This window comes from Myxine glutinosa, chromosome 4, assembly GCF_964187855.1.
Source record: "Myxine glutinosa chromosome 4, kmMyxGlut1.1, whole genome shotgun sequence".
Taxonomy (NCBI): domain Eukaryota; kingdom Metazoa; phylum Chordata; class Myxini; order Myxiniformes; family Myxinidae; genus Myxine; species Myxine glutinosa.
The window spans coordinates 207,413,669-207,430,688 of NC_136264.1; the positions used below are offsets into that span (position 1 = coordinate 207,413,669).

The 17,020-nt window shown below is 43.4% G+C and overlaps 1 protein-coding gene across 1 annotated transcript in view; it reads left to right on the forward strand.

Moving 5' to 3' along the window:
* Positions 1–17,020, forward strand: part of LOC137425669 (G protein-coupled receptor kinase 3) — a 93,013-nt gene that overhangs the window by 7,119 nt on the left and 68,874 nt on the right. Inside the window, exons 2-5 of the mRNA XM_068114315.2 lie at positions 2,477–2,553; positions 5,180–5,253; positions 15,240–15,341; positions 15,457–15,531. Coding sequence (XP_067970416.1) covers positions 2,477–2,553; positions 5,180–5,253; positions 15,240–15,341; positions 15,457–15,531 — 328 coding nt within the window. The remainder of the gene's footprint in view (positions 1–2,476; positions 2,554–5,179; positions 5,254–15,239; positions 15,342–15,456; positions 15,532–17,020) is intronic.

A 17,020-nucleotide genomic window follows, 5' to 3' on the forward strand; every position in this document is an offset into this window, starting at 1 on the left:
TTCCTCTTCTCGTCAATCCTCTTTCCAACTTCATCATCCCACCACCATGTTTCCGAGTGCCTCGCTGGTCCTTTTGTCCATCCACATACGTCACCAACGGCTCCCAACAGACTATCTTTCATTGACATCCAACCACTTTCAAGCTCAATCACATCATCCTCGACCCGACTCAGCCTCTCTTTTAATGCCTCCCTTACTGTCACCTCTTTCAACCTCCACACCTTCATTCTCGGTTGGTACTTCACCCGCCGAGCTCTCCTCGCACCTTTCACCCTTATGTCGCAGACAACCAAGTGGTGCTGTGAAACAGCCTCCTCCCCCGGGATCACCTTTGTGTCCCGGAGGTGCCCCCTATCTCGCCTACACACCATCAGGTAGTCAACAGTTGTCGTCGACCCACCTGACGTGTATGTAACAAGCTTATTATCCCCTTTCTGGAACTGAGTATTACAAATCAACAAATCAGCTCCATCAGCAAACTCCAAAATCCTTTCACCTTCTCCATTTCTCACACCATATCCGTAACCCCCATGAACTCCCTCAAAACCATCCATACTCCTTCCCACATGTCCATTTAGGTCTCCTCCTACCACAACAACTTCCTCATCTTTCACGTTTTCCATCAGCTTCTCTATCGCACACCAGAACTTGTCCTTCTCTTCATCGCTCCGACCAACCTGCAGAGCATATCCCGAGATGACGTTCACCAAGAGCTTTCCAATCATCATTTTCACCATCATCAACCTATCACTCACTCTGGTCACACTCACCACACTGTCTACAAACTCCTCAGAAAACAGGACACCAACACCATTCACGCCCTCCGGGCACCCTTGCCACACAAACTTGTATTTCTGTCCCTGCCTACCCTTCACCATTCTCACACCACTTCCCTTCCATCTCGTCTCTTGCACACAACATATGTCCACTCTTCTTCTGACCAATACTTCCACCACTTCTCCTGATCTCCCTGTCATTGTCCCTACATTCCATGTCCCAAACCTCAGAAACCGATCTCCACTTCGGGCTGTACCCTGCCCATATGTAGTTGTAATTGTCATGGTTCTCTTTTTGAGGCAATGTTTTTATTGGCAATATAGGCAATGCACACCTACATGGTTTTATAGGCAATGCACACCTACATGGGAGGTGTGCCAGGAGGAAACCTTTGCTGTCCAGAAAGAACATCAGGGCAAGACTAAAGTTTGCCAATGAACACCGAGGCAAAGACCAGCACTTCTGGAACAATGTGCTCTGGACAGATGAGTCAAAGGTAGAGCTATTTGGCCACAGTACCAGAAGACATGTTTGGCGAAAACCAAAGACAGCATTTGACCACAAGAACCTGATACCAACTGTAAAGCATGGTGGTGGAAATATTATGGTTTGGGGCAGCTTTGCTGCATCAGGGCCTGGGCAGCTCACCATCATAGAATCCACTATGAATTCTTCATTGTACCAGAGGGTGCTTGAGGATAATGTGAGGCCATCTGTCGGAGAGTTGAAGTTCAATTGAAGCTGGACCTTGAAACATGACAATGACCCTAAACATACCAGTAAATCCACCAAGGAATGGCTGAAAAGAAAGAAATGGAGGGTTCTGGAATGGCCAAGTCAAAGCCCGGATCTAAATCCCATCGAGAATCGAGATGTTGTGGGGGGGATTTTAAACGAGCTGTGCATGCAAGAAACCCCTCAATCATCGCACAGCTGAAAGAATTCTGCATGGAGGAGTGGGCAAAAATTTATTCCAGTCGATGTCAGAGACTGGTAGACAGTTATAAGAAACGCCTACTTGAGGTTATTTCTGCCAACATTATCTGTGCGCTAAATAGGTTTATATAATACCTATTAGAGCCAAGGGTGTACTTACTTTTTCCACATGCGAAATTTGCATTTATGTTTATTTAAAATGCACAATGGATTACAAAATGTAAATGTTTCATGATATTTGTTATATTATATCACCTTTATCTATCAATATTGTTGAAATGAAGATCAAATAGCTGTATGTTGAAATATGTTGAAAAAGTCAAAAGTTTACATGGGGTGTACTTACTTTTTCACGTGACTGTATGTGACATTTTAGATAACAAATTTTAATTTAAAAAAAGGTTTTATTGCCCAAGTGGGCATTTCATTGTTTCAGCGTTGCCATGGACGCAGTGTTGCACCCACACACTTGACACTCAGCACTGCAACTGTTTATATAATACCCCCTTTAATTCTCACGTTGGGCTTCACAATTCCACTCACTGATGCAAAATGACGTTTATCTTTACCATGGACTCATGCAGCAGTGTTTCTGTCCATTTATGTGCATAATCTAACGATGATCAGTTGTTCTCTCGCACCCTGTTACCTTGTTACCCGCTCGTTGTGCCACGATAATAGGTTGTCATATGAAAGTTTTTATAAACTCTATTCGTTATTTTCACGTTTCTTGGAAAATATTTTTCTCTTTTCGTCTGTGCAGCATCCGCAGTGTCATGCAGAAGTATCTCGAGGATCGAGGGGAGGTGACGTTTGACAAAATATTTAACCAGCAACTTGGTATGTCATGTCTTTGCTGCCTTTTTCGATTTATTTATTTATTTATTTATTACAGGGTTCAAAAGATGATTGAAATTTTTGTTTGAAGTGGGCCTTGTCATCCCATCCCACATTCGGAATTTAATGTTTTCATTCTCTCGCCCACAAGCCGTTGTACTCTCCTTTACCTACTGGCCTATTAGAACATAATCCTTAAGTCATAAACTCATGTTCTTTTCTAAATTGGCCTTTCCTATTTTCTCGAGTTTTATTGTATCTTTCCTTGAAGGTTGTTTTCCACCTGATTGAAAAGCAAGCCTGGCAATCCATCCGTTAAACGATGCACAATTGACTCTTTGTCAAGTATTGTATTTGGCCTTTTTTCTATGATATTATCCTTTTTTGATTAATGGCATTTGTTTTCATGCAAGTGCAAATGCGTATAAAAAACAAAGCAAACAATTACCAGACATATTGAAATAAAAATAAACCTCTTCACGGAGCAGTCAACGTTGGTGGTATTTCTTCTTCTTTCTCTCTATTCAATGCACAGCGGTATTTTTATGGATCCCAGGAGGCATTAAGTGCTTCTTCTAGTGTGGTGTCCTGCTTCCCCCAGTGGTGTCCTGCTTTTTAGAAAAAAACAAGGAGAAAAAGACATAAAATGTTATAACCCCCATGGTTTTAGTAATTTTGCTTTACGGAGTTGAAGGCCACCAGTCGGCCATCTTTGGTCTGATTACAAAACAAAATCTTCTGCATATGTATTCTCTCATAAATTGTCTTTGTGCCAAGTTTGAACAAAATCAGTCCATGCATGTCTGCGAAATGGTTGGGAACAAGTTTCAGTAACAAAATGGCCAGCAGTCGGCCATCTTGGATCTGATGTCAAAACAAAATGAAGTGCATATGTAAGCCGTCGTTCATTATCTGTGCGCTAAGTTTGAACAAGATCTGTAAATGCATGTCCGCGAATGTTTGAGGACGTGTGTTCAACATCTGTTTTTTTACAACTAAAATGGCTGCCAGTCAGCCATCTTTGATCGCGGAAGCACGGACGGACGGATAGACGGATGAGACCCATTCCATAAACCCCGTGGTTCAATTCCCAGTGAGAATGTAATTTTCCAATATATGTCAATTGGTTATTTTCAATCCTGTTCATTTATATATTGGTTTTTGATTGGTCTCCTACTGGTCCCCCATTTACGTACTGTGTTTTTTATTGGTATTTTCTGCTGTTCCAGTATTTCACTTTCCTTATTGAAACTAGTAGATCCTACTGGTCCAATTTCCAATGGGATTTTATGGGATTTGTCCTTTTGGTTTTCTATGGAATTTTCGACCTGGGCACCCTCCCCACTGTTATATCAGAATGAGCTGTTTGTCACATGGCCACGGATTGCTTAACCCCAATATGGGGCCGTTCAAAAATTACGTAACGCTATTTTTTTTTGGTAATTTGCATCACATAACGCTTGATTACATAATGTAATGCTTTAATACCGTGTGTTCTCACTTACCATGCATTCTGATGGGCTTAATTAAACATTTGCTAGTTTACAAACCCGGGCAATGTATAAATTAGCAGAGACCTACAGGCCCAATTGGTTCGGGCCACCAGAAAACCAAGATGGCGGCCATATAATTTTGTCTCTGTGCTTTGGTGGGTGGAGTCAAGCGACAGATGTAGGTGTGGTCCGGCAACTGTCTGGCCAATGTGTGTAGATTTCAAAAATCGACCCCCAACAAGAACGACAACAACAACAGCAACAACGCAAAGCTCTTGTAGACCTACGACAAGGCCCTGACATTACGGGGTTTTTACCCTATGTCGGTCGGTGCAAGATATCATAATAACGGATTTATCGTTGCCTGCTGGTAATTATAGTGATGCCAGCAAGCTGACATAGTGTGTACATCATCATCATGGATTACCTTTCGGTGAGAGTCATGGATTATGAGGGAGTTTGGGATCCGTGGTTAAAATGTCAAGCAATTGCCTTGTGACTTTCACTGATATTGGCTCGAATATCATTTAGGTGTTCAAAAACATTCACCAATCAGTCACCCAGTCATATTAATCTAATGTAATCTCTGTGACAGCTTAACACACAAATTACTTATTCTTCATTCTCTTTGCTTCTTACATTTTCTTTCCCTCTTTCTCTTTCATTTCTCACTTGTCCCCAAAAAGGAATTATATATATATATAGTTCAAAACATACCTGGTCACAAGTGTGCCGCACGATATATTATAACTCCTTAATTATTTACTTACTTATTCTGCTTGTCCCAACGCTTCCCAATCCCCCTTCCCTCCCCACGTCCTGATGCAAATCCTTAACACTCACCAACACACAATCGATAAGGTACACACTACGTCAGCATGCTGGCATCATTGTCATTACCAGCATGGGATGATAAACACGTTATGATTACAGCTTGCACCGAGAAAGGGAAGACACTCGAAACAGCACCACTGCCTTTGTGCGTTTATCTTCTTTTTTTCTGGTGGAGTTGATTTCCTCATTTGTCTTTGTTTTGTGCAGAAAGTTCATTGGATTGACTATAATGATTGAATGCTGCATCATTCATTGATGATATAATTGCTCTGATTGGCTGAGATTTTGCCTCTCCCCTCCAGGTTACCTACTGTTTAAGGACTACTGTGAAAATGTGAGTGATGAACCAGTTCCTCAACTACAATTTTATGAAGAGGTGAGGATGGCACTTTGTATTTGTCTTCCACCAACCCTGTCGTGGGTTTATATCATTTGGTCACTCACCTTGCCTTCCAGTATATATATATATATATATGAGAAATAGCAGAAAATCCACACTACGATTAAGATACCTCATTAACCTCCGCTCTTGCAGGGAAAATGGCCTTAAAATGCCTGTTGTTGTTGTTGTATTTGTATAAAATTCATTAATGGGAGAAATTAAATGAGTTACGGATGTAGCTACTGGACGATCTTTATTGGTGACGAGCTTTTGGCCAAATATGCTTTTTCTTGATCTACAAGAACCAAGTACAGCAGGCATGGCCTTTTTTGGGAACCGTGGTTGTTGTTGTTTTTCCGTCCCCTTTTTGAAGCAATGTTTTACGGCCGGATGCCCTTCCTGACGCCAACCCTTTTTGCCGCCTTTAACGACAAACAGGGAATTACCAGTGAACTGGTACTCAATTTGCCGACCTCGGAAGGATGACAGGCTGAGTCAACCCCCCTGGCGTTAATTCAGCGATCGACCGGGATTCGAACCCAGGATCCTTGGATCCTAAGCCGGCACCCTGGCCGCTAGCCCAACACCAGGGTTCAAGCCGCTAGCCCAACCCTAGCCGCTAGCCCAACAGCAGGCATGCATAGAAGATAATGGTACGATATCGATACAAAAATGTTTTCAGTTTTTCCAACATATTGTTTGGTACATTTTTGACAAGTGAATAGGTATATGATCCAGGTAGATTTACAGTCCATATAGGAGGTGATGGGGAATTTTTTTCCCGGTGTTAGAACTGCGCAATTTGTTTCCATCTAATGCATGTTTGTATTTGTTTGCTGTGCATTTATGGAAGCCAGGTACCTTCGGTTCTTTACTGTGGGTTTGTGGGTGCTTTGCTTTTACTAAAAGATCTTTGAGTGTCCGACCACGTCGAACCGATGTCAGGGGAGGTTGAGGAATTGTGGTGCACAGTGTTTCTGACTGATGGAGGAGACGAAGGGCCTTATTCAAATACTTGGCAATTGGGATGAGGTATGGAAGTAGGTGGTTACCAGTGGGACACGGTTAGTTACAGGTTTGGGTTTGTAAGTCAGAAAGTCTGGGGACATATGCGTTTTGTCCGGCTTATTGCTTTTTTCACAGAGTGAGGGGTCATAGTATCATACAATGAAGTGTGTTTCTAATTTATTGATAACTTTCTTCTGCTTTTTTGTTGAGCGCACGCGTCTTACTCTGATTGCGTGACTTGTATGGTATGATTGTAATTGTATGCTTAGGGAGAGATGAAGATGGGACTCATTCATCCTGAAGTGCCTCGACTCATTCATTTTAAAGCTCTTGACTAAGATTTACTTCACTTTTTTAGAATAAAATCCTTTTCACCTTCCCGACTCTTGTATTGATAAATGCAGACCGTGTGTATGGATACGTGTACCGGTATGTATATGAATATAAACAGTATATGAATATGTGCATGTGTATATGTATATATATGTATGCGTATATATGCTCCTACTGTACAGTCACTCACGTTGAGGAAGGTGAGAGCCGTTACGGTACCTCTATCTTTTTGGTCTATATTATATTTATGTGTCAATATCGTACCATTATCTTATATGCATTGCTACTGTTCTTGTTGACCAAGAAGAAGGCCTATTTGGGCCGAAAGCTCGAAAGAAGCTACATCCATAACTCATTTGATTTCTTCCGGATATATATATACAGTCACGTGAAAAAGTAAGTACACCCCATGTAAAGTTTTGACTTTTTCAACATATTTCAACATACAGCTATTTGATCTTCATTTCAACAATATTGATAGATAAAGGTGATAGAAAATAACAAATATCATGAAACATTTACATCTTGTAGTCCATTGTATTATTCAAATAAACATAAATGCAAATTTCTCATGTGGAAAAAGTAAGTACACCCTTGGCTCTAATAGGTGGTATTGCCCCCTTTGGCAGAAACAACCTCAAGTAGGCGTTTCTTATAACTGTCTAACAGTCTCTGACATCGACTGGGAGAAATTTTTGCCCACTCCTCCATGCAGAATTCTTTCAGCTGTGCGATGATTGAGGGGTTTCTTGCATGCACAGCCCGTTTCAAATCCCCCCACAACATCTTGATGGGATTTAGATCCGGGCTTTGACTTGGCCAATCCAGAACCCTCCATTTCTTTCTTTTCAGCCATTCCTTGGTGGATTTACTGGTATGTTTAGGGTCATTGTCATGTTGCAAGGTCCACCTTCGGTTGAGCTTCAACTTTCTGACAGATGGCCTCACATTATCCTCAAGCACCCTCTGGTACAATGAAGAATTCATAGTGGATTCTATGATGGTGAGCTGCCCAGGCCCTGATGCAGCAAAGCTGCCCCAAACCATAATATTTCCACCACCATTCTTTACAGTTGGTATCAGGTTCTTGTGGTCAAATGCTGTCTTTGGTTTTCGCCAAACATGTCTTCTGGTACTGTGGCCAAATAGCTCTACCTTTGACTCATCTGTCCAGAGCACATTGTTCCAGAAGTGCTGGTCTTTGCCAAGGTTTGCCCTTCACGTGACTCGTGGTGGTCCCTCTCGGCTCTCCCCCCGTTGGTATTTTTGTGCACATAAGATTGTTCACGGTTCTGTTTAAATATTATTTAAATATGTATAACCTTTCCCCTTCAGTGTTTTACTCAGTGGTATTTTACAACACGCTGTTTTTCTTCCTATTTAAAAGGCTTTTCTCAATTTCCTCTCCAACTCATTCCACCTCAAAAAAAAGAAATTCAATATCTTATACGTCTCCCTCACTACATGGTCTAAATTCACATTCATTCCATCCCTCCTCCATCATTCTGAACCGGATTGCTAACTTGAAAATCACAACAAACCCAATTTGTTTTCAATGTTCGTCTTTCATTAATCATCCACTTTCTAAACTCCCCTCTTGCCCCTCCCATCCAAATCCCTCCCCTTGCACCTACACTCCTAAACTCCCCCCTTGCCCCGCCACTCTTAAACTCCCCCCCTGCCCCTCCACTCCTGAACTCCCCCCTTGCCCTTCCACTCCTGAACTCGCCCCTTGCCCTTCCCCTCCTAAACTCCCCCCTCACTCCTCCCCTTCAAAACTCCCCCCCAACCCCTCCCATTCAAATCTCCCCCCATACCATTCCTCTCCAATTCTCCCTCCTCCCCCCTCCTCCTCAAAGCTGCCTCCTCCCCACTTCGTCTCCCTTCTATCTCATACCTCCACCCCCCCCAACCTTCTTCTTTCCTCTGCCCCCCCTCAAACAACCCCTCACTGTGCCTCATCCCTTCACCTTCAAACCTTTCATCCTCCTCATCCTTCCCTTTCTTGGAACTCTTCTGCAATCGCTGATACACTAACAACTGCTCTCCCTACCTCCCCCTCTCATCCTTCATCTTACCCTACTCCTCCCCTCCCCTGTCCTGTACCCGATGCTCCCCCTCTCTCTTCATTAACGGTATGGACCTCAAACATCCGGGGCCTTCGCTCAAACCTGACTGATCTCTCCATACAGGTTGCTTCTGACAATCCAGACTTGATCTGCTTAACAGAGACTTTCCTCCTTCAAGATGTCTCTGATTCCTTAATATCTCTTCCTGGTTACTCCCTCCTCCGGTATGATAGACCTGAGCCTCGGCCTGGTGGTGGGGTGGCTATCTTTATCAAAAACTCTCTTCCTCACTGTCCTTGCACTGCCCTCTCTCCTCCTCACCCCCAGGAGTACCTCTGGCTACGGCTTCCTCTCCGCTCCCACCTTATGTTCATATGTGTTCTGTACCGTCCCCCAAACAGTGATGACTCCATCTACATTTCACTGTCCGACAACATGGACCAACTTCTATCCACTCATCCCAACTCTCTCTTCCTCATATGTGGTGACTTCAATTGTCATCATGCCACCTGGTTGGGTGTGGGTTCCTCTCTCACCAGTCATGGCACCTCAGCAAAGGACTTCTGTGACTCACTGGGATTGACACAATCTGTCAATTTCCCGACCCGGATCTCAGCCAATGGAGTATCTTCTCTTCTAGACTTGGTTATGACTAACTTCCCTGCTAATGTCTGCTGCTCTTCTTCTGCTCCAATCGGTTCTTCTGATCATGTGCTTGTCAAAGTGGACATCTCTCTGGCCATTCTCAGAGAGCCTCCTCAGCGTCGCGAGTCTGGCATTTCACTCAGGCCGACTGGGACGGTCTTCAAGCAGCCATCAATCGTCTGGATTGGTCTCCCATCTCCACTGCCTCTGACATCAATTCTTCCTGGGAATTCTTCCAAAGCAAACTGATCTCTCTCATGCACAGATTTATCCCATCTCGCCTTCAGTTGTCTTACCCTTCCTCCCGTCCATGGTACACTGAAGCCTGTGGTGAGGCAGTTGCCCTGAAACAACTTGCCTTTGCCTCTTGGAAGGCTAATCCAACTGAAGGAAATCTCAGTTCCTTCCACCAAGCTCGGAACAAGTGTGTGTCTACCCTCAGGAGTGCCAGGAAGCACTATCTTTCCTCACTGAAGAATGAACTCTCAAACCTGTCTCCTTCCTCCAAATCCTGGTGGCGTCTGGTCAAATCCGTTTCTGGTGTTTGTTCCCCCTCCATCCCCTCCCTTACCTCAAATGGCCACACAGTTGACATCACACGTGACAAAGCCGAATGCCTCAACTCTGTGTTTGCCTCAAAATCCTTAGTCCCAAACCCATCTCTCTCTGTTCCCACCTTTCCCAGTCGAACCAAACTGCTCCTGGACTCTGTGACCTTCTCTCCTGACAAGGTGGAGGAGTTTTTGTCAAACCTCGACTCTGATTCTGCAACTGGACCAGATGGCATCAGCCCACGGGTCCTAAAATCCTGCTCTGCCGCTCTATCTCACCCTCTCTCTGTTCTTTTCACCCTATCTTTTGCTCAAGGTCATCTGCCAGCATCCTGGAAATCAGCAAACATTACCGCTTTACACAAAAAAGGTGCAAAAACAAATCCATGCAACTACAGACCAATCAGCCTGCTCCCAATTATGAGCAAAGTCATGGAATCCATCATTGCTTCGGATATGAAATCTTTCCTCTTCTCCAATGGCTTGATCTCTGATCATCAATTTGGTTTCAGACCAGGTCACTCTACTCTGGACATGCTGCTTCTGCTGTCTCAACAATGGATGGAGGTCCTCAATGCCAAACAGGAAATCAGAGCTGTCTCTCTTGACATATCACGTGCCTTCGATACGGTCTGGCACCCAGCTCTGCTCACCAAACTCTCCTCCTATGGTATCCATGGAAATCTCCATGCATGGCTTGCGGACTTCCTCTCTGGTCGTAGTCAACGTGTGGCCCTGAATGGATTTCTCTCATCTCCCCTTCCCGTTCAGGCTGGAGTTCCCCAAGGCAGTGTGCTGGGCCCTGTGCTTTTTCTGGTCTTTATCAATGATCTCTCCGACTCTCTGGAAAATCCTCTGTATCTCTTTGCTGATGACTCCACTCTCTGCCGCTCCATTCCTCTTCCCTCAGATCGGCAGTCTGCAGCCTCCTCACTCTCTGAAGACCTGGACAAAATCACAGACTGGTCAAACATGTGGAACATGTCTTTCAATCCTAACAAATCTCACACTCTTACTATGTCTCTCCGAAAAGATCGACTGGACAACCCTCCCATCTACTTTCTCAACAATCCTCTCCAAGAAGTTCTGTCGCTCAAGCTTTTGGGTCTCACCATCTGCCATGATCTTTCTTGGGAAAACCACATTTCCAAGCTGGCCTCCAAAGCCAGTCGCCGACTGGGCATCCTCCGTCGTGCGAAGTCCTTCCTAGGCACACCTGAGCTCCTCACCACATACAAGGCTTTCATCCGCAGCTCAATGGAATACTGTTCTCCCCTATGGGCTGGTGCTCCTGCCTCACACCTGGCTCGGCTTCACGCTGTTGAATCCAAAGCTTTCAGAATCATTGGAATCTCCCGCGATGAAGCTATCTCTGAGGGCCTTTCACTCACTCACCGCAGGCAGGTAGGTGGTCTTTCTGTCTTCTACCGACTCCTCTCCGGCCTTGCTCCCCCAGCTCTCTCTGTGCTCTGTCCCCCAAATATTCCTACAGGTCGCACAAGATCTGCCAGCCACCCTCTGATGGTTAAACTGCCGAAATCTCGGCTCTCTGCTCACCTTCACTCTTTCATTCCTCTTTTCTCCCACCTCTGGAACAAACTCCCACACTCACTTCAATCACACTCCTCCCTCCAGGTCTTCAAAACAGCTGTTCACCACCATCTCTTATCTTCCCCCATCCAAAACCTTGATCTTTTCTACCCCCACTAATTCACCCCAGATCCACCTTGTTTGAAATTCCAACTTCTTTCCTGGAAGTCTTGGCAGTGTCCATATGTTTTATACCTCTCCCACCCCCCCCCCCCCCCTTCCCATGCCTCCCCCCCAAAGCCCTCTCCCTCCCACAGTTCTTTCGATGTCTCCATGTCTCTCGGTCCCTGCTCTCAAATGTTGTGTTTGTGTCCTTCCCCCTCTCTCCCCATCTTGTCTACCGCTCCCGATGTTATTTGTTTTGTGTGTCTGTTTGTCTTTCTGTGTGATTAATGTTCGCTCTTTCACGAGCCTCGATCTTGTATACAAAAAAAAAAAAAAAAAAAAAAAAGGTGTTCATTGGCAAACTTTAGTCTTGCCCTGATGTTCTTTCTGGACAGCAAAGGTTTCCTCCTGGCACACCTCCCATGTAGATCAAATTTGTGCAGCCTCTTTCTAATGGTAGACTCGTGCACTTTGACATCAACAGTGGCAAGAGCTCCCTGTCGGTCCCGTGATGACATTCTGGGGTTCTTAGAGACTTCTTTCAGCATCTTGCGGTCTGCTCTCGGACTGAACTTGCTGGGGCGGCCTGGCCTGAACAAGTTGGCAGTTGTTTGGAATCTTCTCCACTTGTAGATGATCTTCCGGACAGTCGAATGATTGATTTCAAATTGTTTGGAGATTTTAAAATCCCTTCCCAGACTCGTAGGCATCTATAACCTTCTTTCTGAAGGCATCAGAGAGCTCTTTTGATATAGGAATGGTGACGCCGCACATTTCAACAACAAAGAGCAAACCAAACCAAATGTCTGAGGTTTAAATAAGACAGGTTCCTCCAAGATCCTCTCTAACGATGTTCTAATCATTTGCACCTGAGCTGGTGCACCTGATTCTAATTTTAGGTATTCGAAGTAGTGACAAATGTCGGGGTGTACTTAGTTTTTCCACATGCGAAATTTGCATTTATGTTTATTTAAATTATACAATGGACTACAAGATGTAAATGTTTCATGATATTTGTTATATTATATCACCTTTATCTATCAATATTGTTGAAATGAAGATCAAATAGTTGTATGCTGAAATATGTTGAAAAAGTCAAAACTTTACATGGGGTGTACTTACTTTTTCACGTGACTGTATATATATAGACTAGCTTGGCTTGGTTCGCTCCGCTCACCTCACCACGCATCGTTACAGAGGAACTGCCTTGTTTTAGCTTTTTCGCTGAGGATAATCACTGTACCTGAGTTGCCGTGTTGTCATGATTTACACCAATCATAATGCAAACAATTATTTTGCACAAATGTATTTGTTGTGTTTGTGATATTACATTTTTATAGGCAATTTAGGATGAAGATTTAGATTGAATGTTTTTTTTTCAAGAAAGAACCCCTCAGCACGTACATAGGGGAGGGGTAGGGGCAGACTGGAAGTTTGGGACGATTACACCCCACCACCACGTAATTCAAAATACCTCACCACCATGAAACTCAAACACCTCACCACCACATAATTTAACACACCTCACCTCCATGAAATTCAAAACCCCTCACCTCCACGAAATTCAAAACCCCTCACCACCATGAAATTCAAAACACCTCACCACCATGAAACTCAAAACACCTCACCACCATGAAACTCAAAACACCTCACCACCATGAAACTCAAAACACCTCACCACCACAAAATTCAAAACCCCTCACCACCATGAAATTCAAAACACCTCACCACCATGAAATTCAAAACACCTCACCACCATGAAACTCAAAACACCTCACCACCATGAAACTCAAAACACCTCACCACCATGAAATTCAAAACACCTCACCTCCACGAAATTCAAAACCCCTCACCACCATGAAATTCAAAACACCTCACCACCATGAAACTCAAAACACCTCACCACCATGAAACTCAAAACACCTCACCACCACAAAATTCAAAACCCCTCACCACCATGAAATTCAAAACACCTCACCACCATGAAACTCAAAACACCTCACCACCATGAAACTCAAAACACCTCACCACCACAAAATTCAAAACACCTCACCTCCACGAAATTCAAAACCCCTCACCACCATGAAACTCAAAACACCTCACCACCATGAAACTCAAAACACCTCACCACCACAAAATTCAAAACCCCTCACCTCCACGAAATTCAAAACACCTCACCACCATGAAATTCAAAACACCTCACCACCATGAAACTCAAAACACCTCACCACCACAAAATTCAAAACCCCTCACCTCCACGAAATTCAAAACCCCTCACCTCCACGAAATTCAAAACCCCTCACCTCCACGAAATTCAAAACCCCTCACCACCATGAAATTCAAAACACCTCACCACCACAAAATTCAAAACACCTCACCACCATGAAACTCAAAACACCTCACCACCATGAAATTCAAAACACCTCACCACCACAAAATTCAAAACACCTCACCACCACAAAATTCAAAACACCTCACCACCATGAAACTCAAAACACCTCACCACCATGAAATTCAAAACACCTCACCACCATGAAACTCAAAACACCTCACCACCACAAAATTCAAAACCCCTCACCTCCACGAAATTCAAAACCCCTCACCACCATGAAATTCAAAACACCTCACCACCACAAAATTCAAAACACCTCACCACCATGAAATTCAAAACACCTCACCACCACAAAATTCAAAACACCTCACCACCATGAAACTCAAAACACCTCACCACCATGAAACTTAAAACACCTCACCACCACGAAATTCAAAACACCTCACCACCATGAAACTCAAAACACCTCACCACCACATAATTCAAAACACCTCACCACCACGTAATTCAAAACACCTCACCACCATGAAATTCAAAACACCTCACCACCCCAAAATTCAAAACGCCTCACTACCACGAAATTCAAAACACCTCACCACCACGTGATTCAAAACACCTCGCCACCACGTTATTAAAAACAGTTCACCACCACGTGATTCAAAACACCTCACCACCACGTGATTCAAAACACCTCACCACCACGTGATTCAAAACACCTCACCACCACGTGATTCAAAACACCTCACCACCACGTGATTCAAAACACCTCACCACCACGTGATTCAAAACACCTCACCACCACGTGATTCAAAACACCTCACCACCACGTTGTTAAAAACAGTTCACTGCCACGGAAAGAAAAGTTTGAGGGAGTCGTTAAGTGACAACACAGACACTGCCCACATTTGTAGATACATAGATAGATGACTCTACCTGAGTTGCTGTTTTGTCATGGTTTACCCCAATCATAATACAAACAATTATTTTACACAAATGTGTTTGTAATATACGTGATATTACATTTTATAAACAATTTAAGTTGAAGATTTAAATAAAAAATAAAAAAAGTAAAAAAATTTTTTTCAAAACAAAGAATGTTTTTTCTACAAAAACCAGAAAAATACGGTTGGAATATACACGCGAGAGGTAGTTGCACACCAGACGTTTGGTACGATTTCAAAAAAGTTTGAGGGAGTAGTTCAGTGACAAGACAAGACAAGACAGACACTGCATAGATGTGTATATATATATATATAGATATATAATAGCTTTTTGTCTCAAAGAATGGGGATTGCATTGTTTTTAAAAAAAACCTTTCTTTCTTTACTACCTTACCTACCTGTGCAGATCCGTGAATATGCAAAGTTGGACTCTGCAGAGGAACGAAATGGAAGGAGTCGACATGTTTATGATAAATACGTGATGAAAGAGCTGTTGTCATCTTCACACGTGCGTGATAAACGTCTATTCCATTGGCATTGAACACAAGTTGCAAAGTGTTACCTTGTGCATGCATTTAAATATGATTGGAATTGATTGATTGATCCATTTTCTCCTTTCTCAGCCATACTCTCAGAGTACTGTTGAGAGAGTCCAAGCAAAACTAATGCGGGGTGAAGCTCCAAGCAATCTTTTCCAGGTAGAATATTATTCTTCATTGTCTGTGAATCTCTGTTTTCACAATTTTCATTTTATTTTTGTACCTGAAACTAACACAAGATTGTCTTATTTGACACCAAAGTATCAATACAGCAAGTTGGCCGATTTCCATTGTGGATGCATTCCTAAAAATGACAACGTTGTACGAAATCTATATCCATTATATATTTTCCCATACACATGTACACATTGTGTTGCACCATATATATATATTGTCGCATTGCGGGTGATTAAGATCACCGGTGAAGGATAGCCGAAACAGTTTTACTCCCGAGGAGGCAGCCGAAAGTGGCGGTGATAGCGCGCGTGAGATGGAAGGATGTGAGGTGTTTGTTTACCTGAACGGAACATACTGCTTTATTCCAAAACCACAAAACATGCAAGCACGACCAATAAAATGCAACAATAATGAATTTAATGAAAATATGCGAGGAATGAAAAATAATGGAAAGCAATACTGAGGTAAAATTCTATGGTGAGGTACCCTCCAGACGGACACAAAGACGTACACAGGGAAAGGTAAGAAAATAAAAAGAAATCCCCTTTCAGCACTTATCTGGTCCCAATCGGTCCTTTTAGGAGCCTGGTGGCTGTTGAAGCCCGATGTAGCCACTTGTGCGGGAAGCGAGGTTGTTTAATGGAAGCGAGGTTATTGTTGTTTAAAGGAGTTGTTTTTACAGCAAAACGTAAGGGAAAATTACAGAGGGGAAAATCACGTACTGGGGAAAACTAACCTTAATCCCTACCAATAATTAGCACAACACCACCCCCCATGTGGTGTGCACATAAACAACCTTATGCTACAGTTTCCCTACCTAAGTACATCGAGATTTCTGCTACGCATTCACGGTCCATGCTACCTCCGATGCAATCGTACCTTCCCTTCAGTATCCTTTCCCCTTCCCCCATAAACATAACAATATGTACGGTATGTGCATTGTATATGTATAATTGTATAATTATGTATATATATATACATACATACACTCTTCAAAAAGAGAAACTTGACATAGGTTTAAAAAGAAAGAAACTTGACATAGGTTTTATGGGTTTATTAACCGAGAGAATATGATTGATACAAACATTACAATATGGCTCGATTACTGCAACAGGATCACTTTACAAATGTCAGTGACATGATCACCGGTGAACTGACCGAAATACATACACAGGCCTGATAAAGACAAAAGGATAGACCAAAATGTCAGTATCTGGTGTGGCCACCACGAGCATTGATGACAGCTTGGCAGCGGCGTTACATGGAGGCAATGAGATCCTGAATAACACGTTGTGGAATGTTCTGCCACTCTTGCTGAAGTGCCACAAGCAGTTCCTGGAGTGTCTGAGGTGGGGGATTCCGCTGGCGAACACGGCGATCCAAATCATCCCACAGATGCTCAATCGGGGACAACTCGGGTGATTGAGCAGGCCAGGGTAACATCTGTACGTTGTTTTGCTGGAGGAAGTCC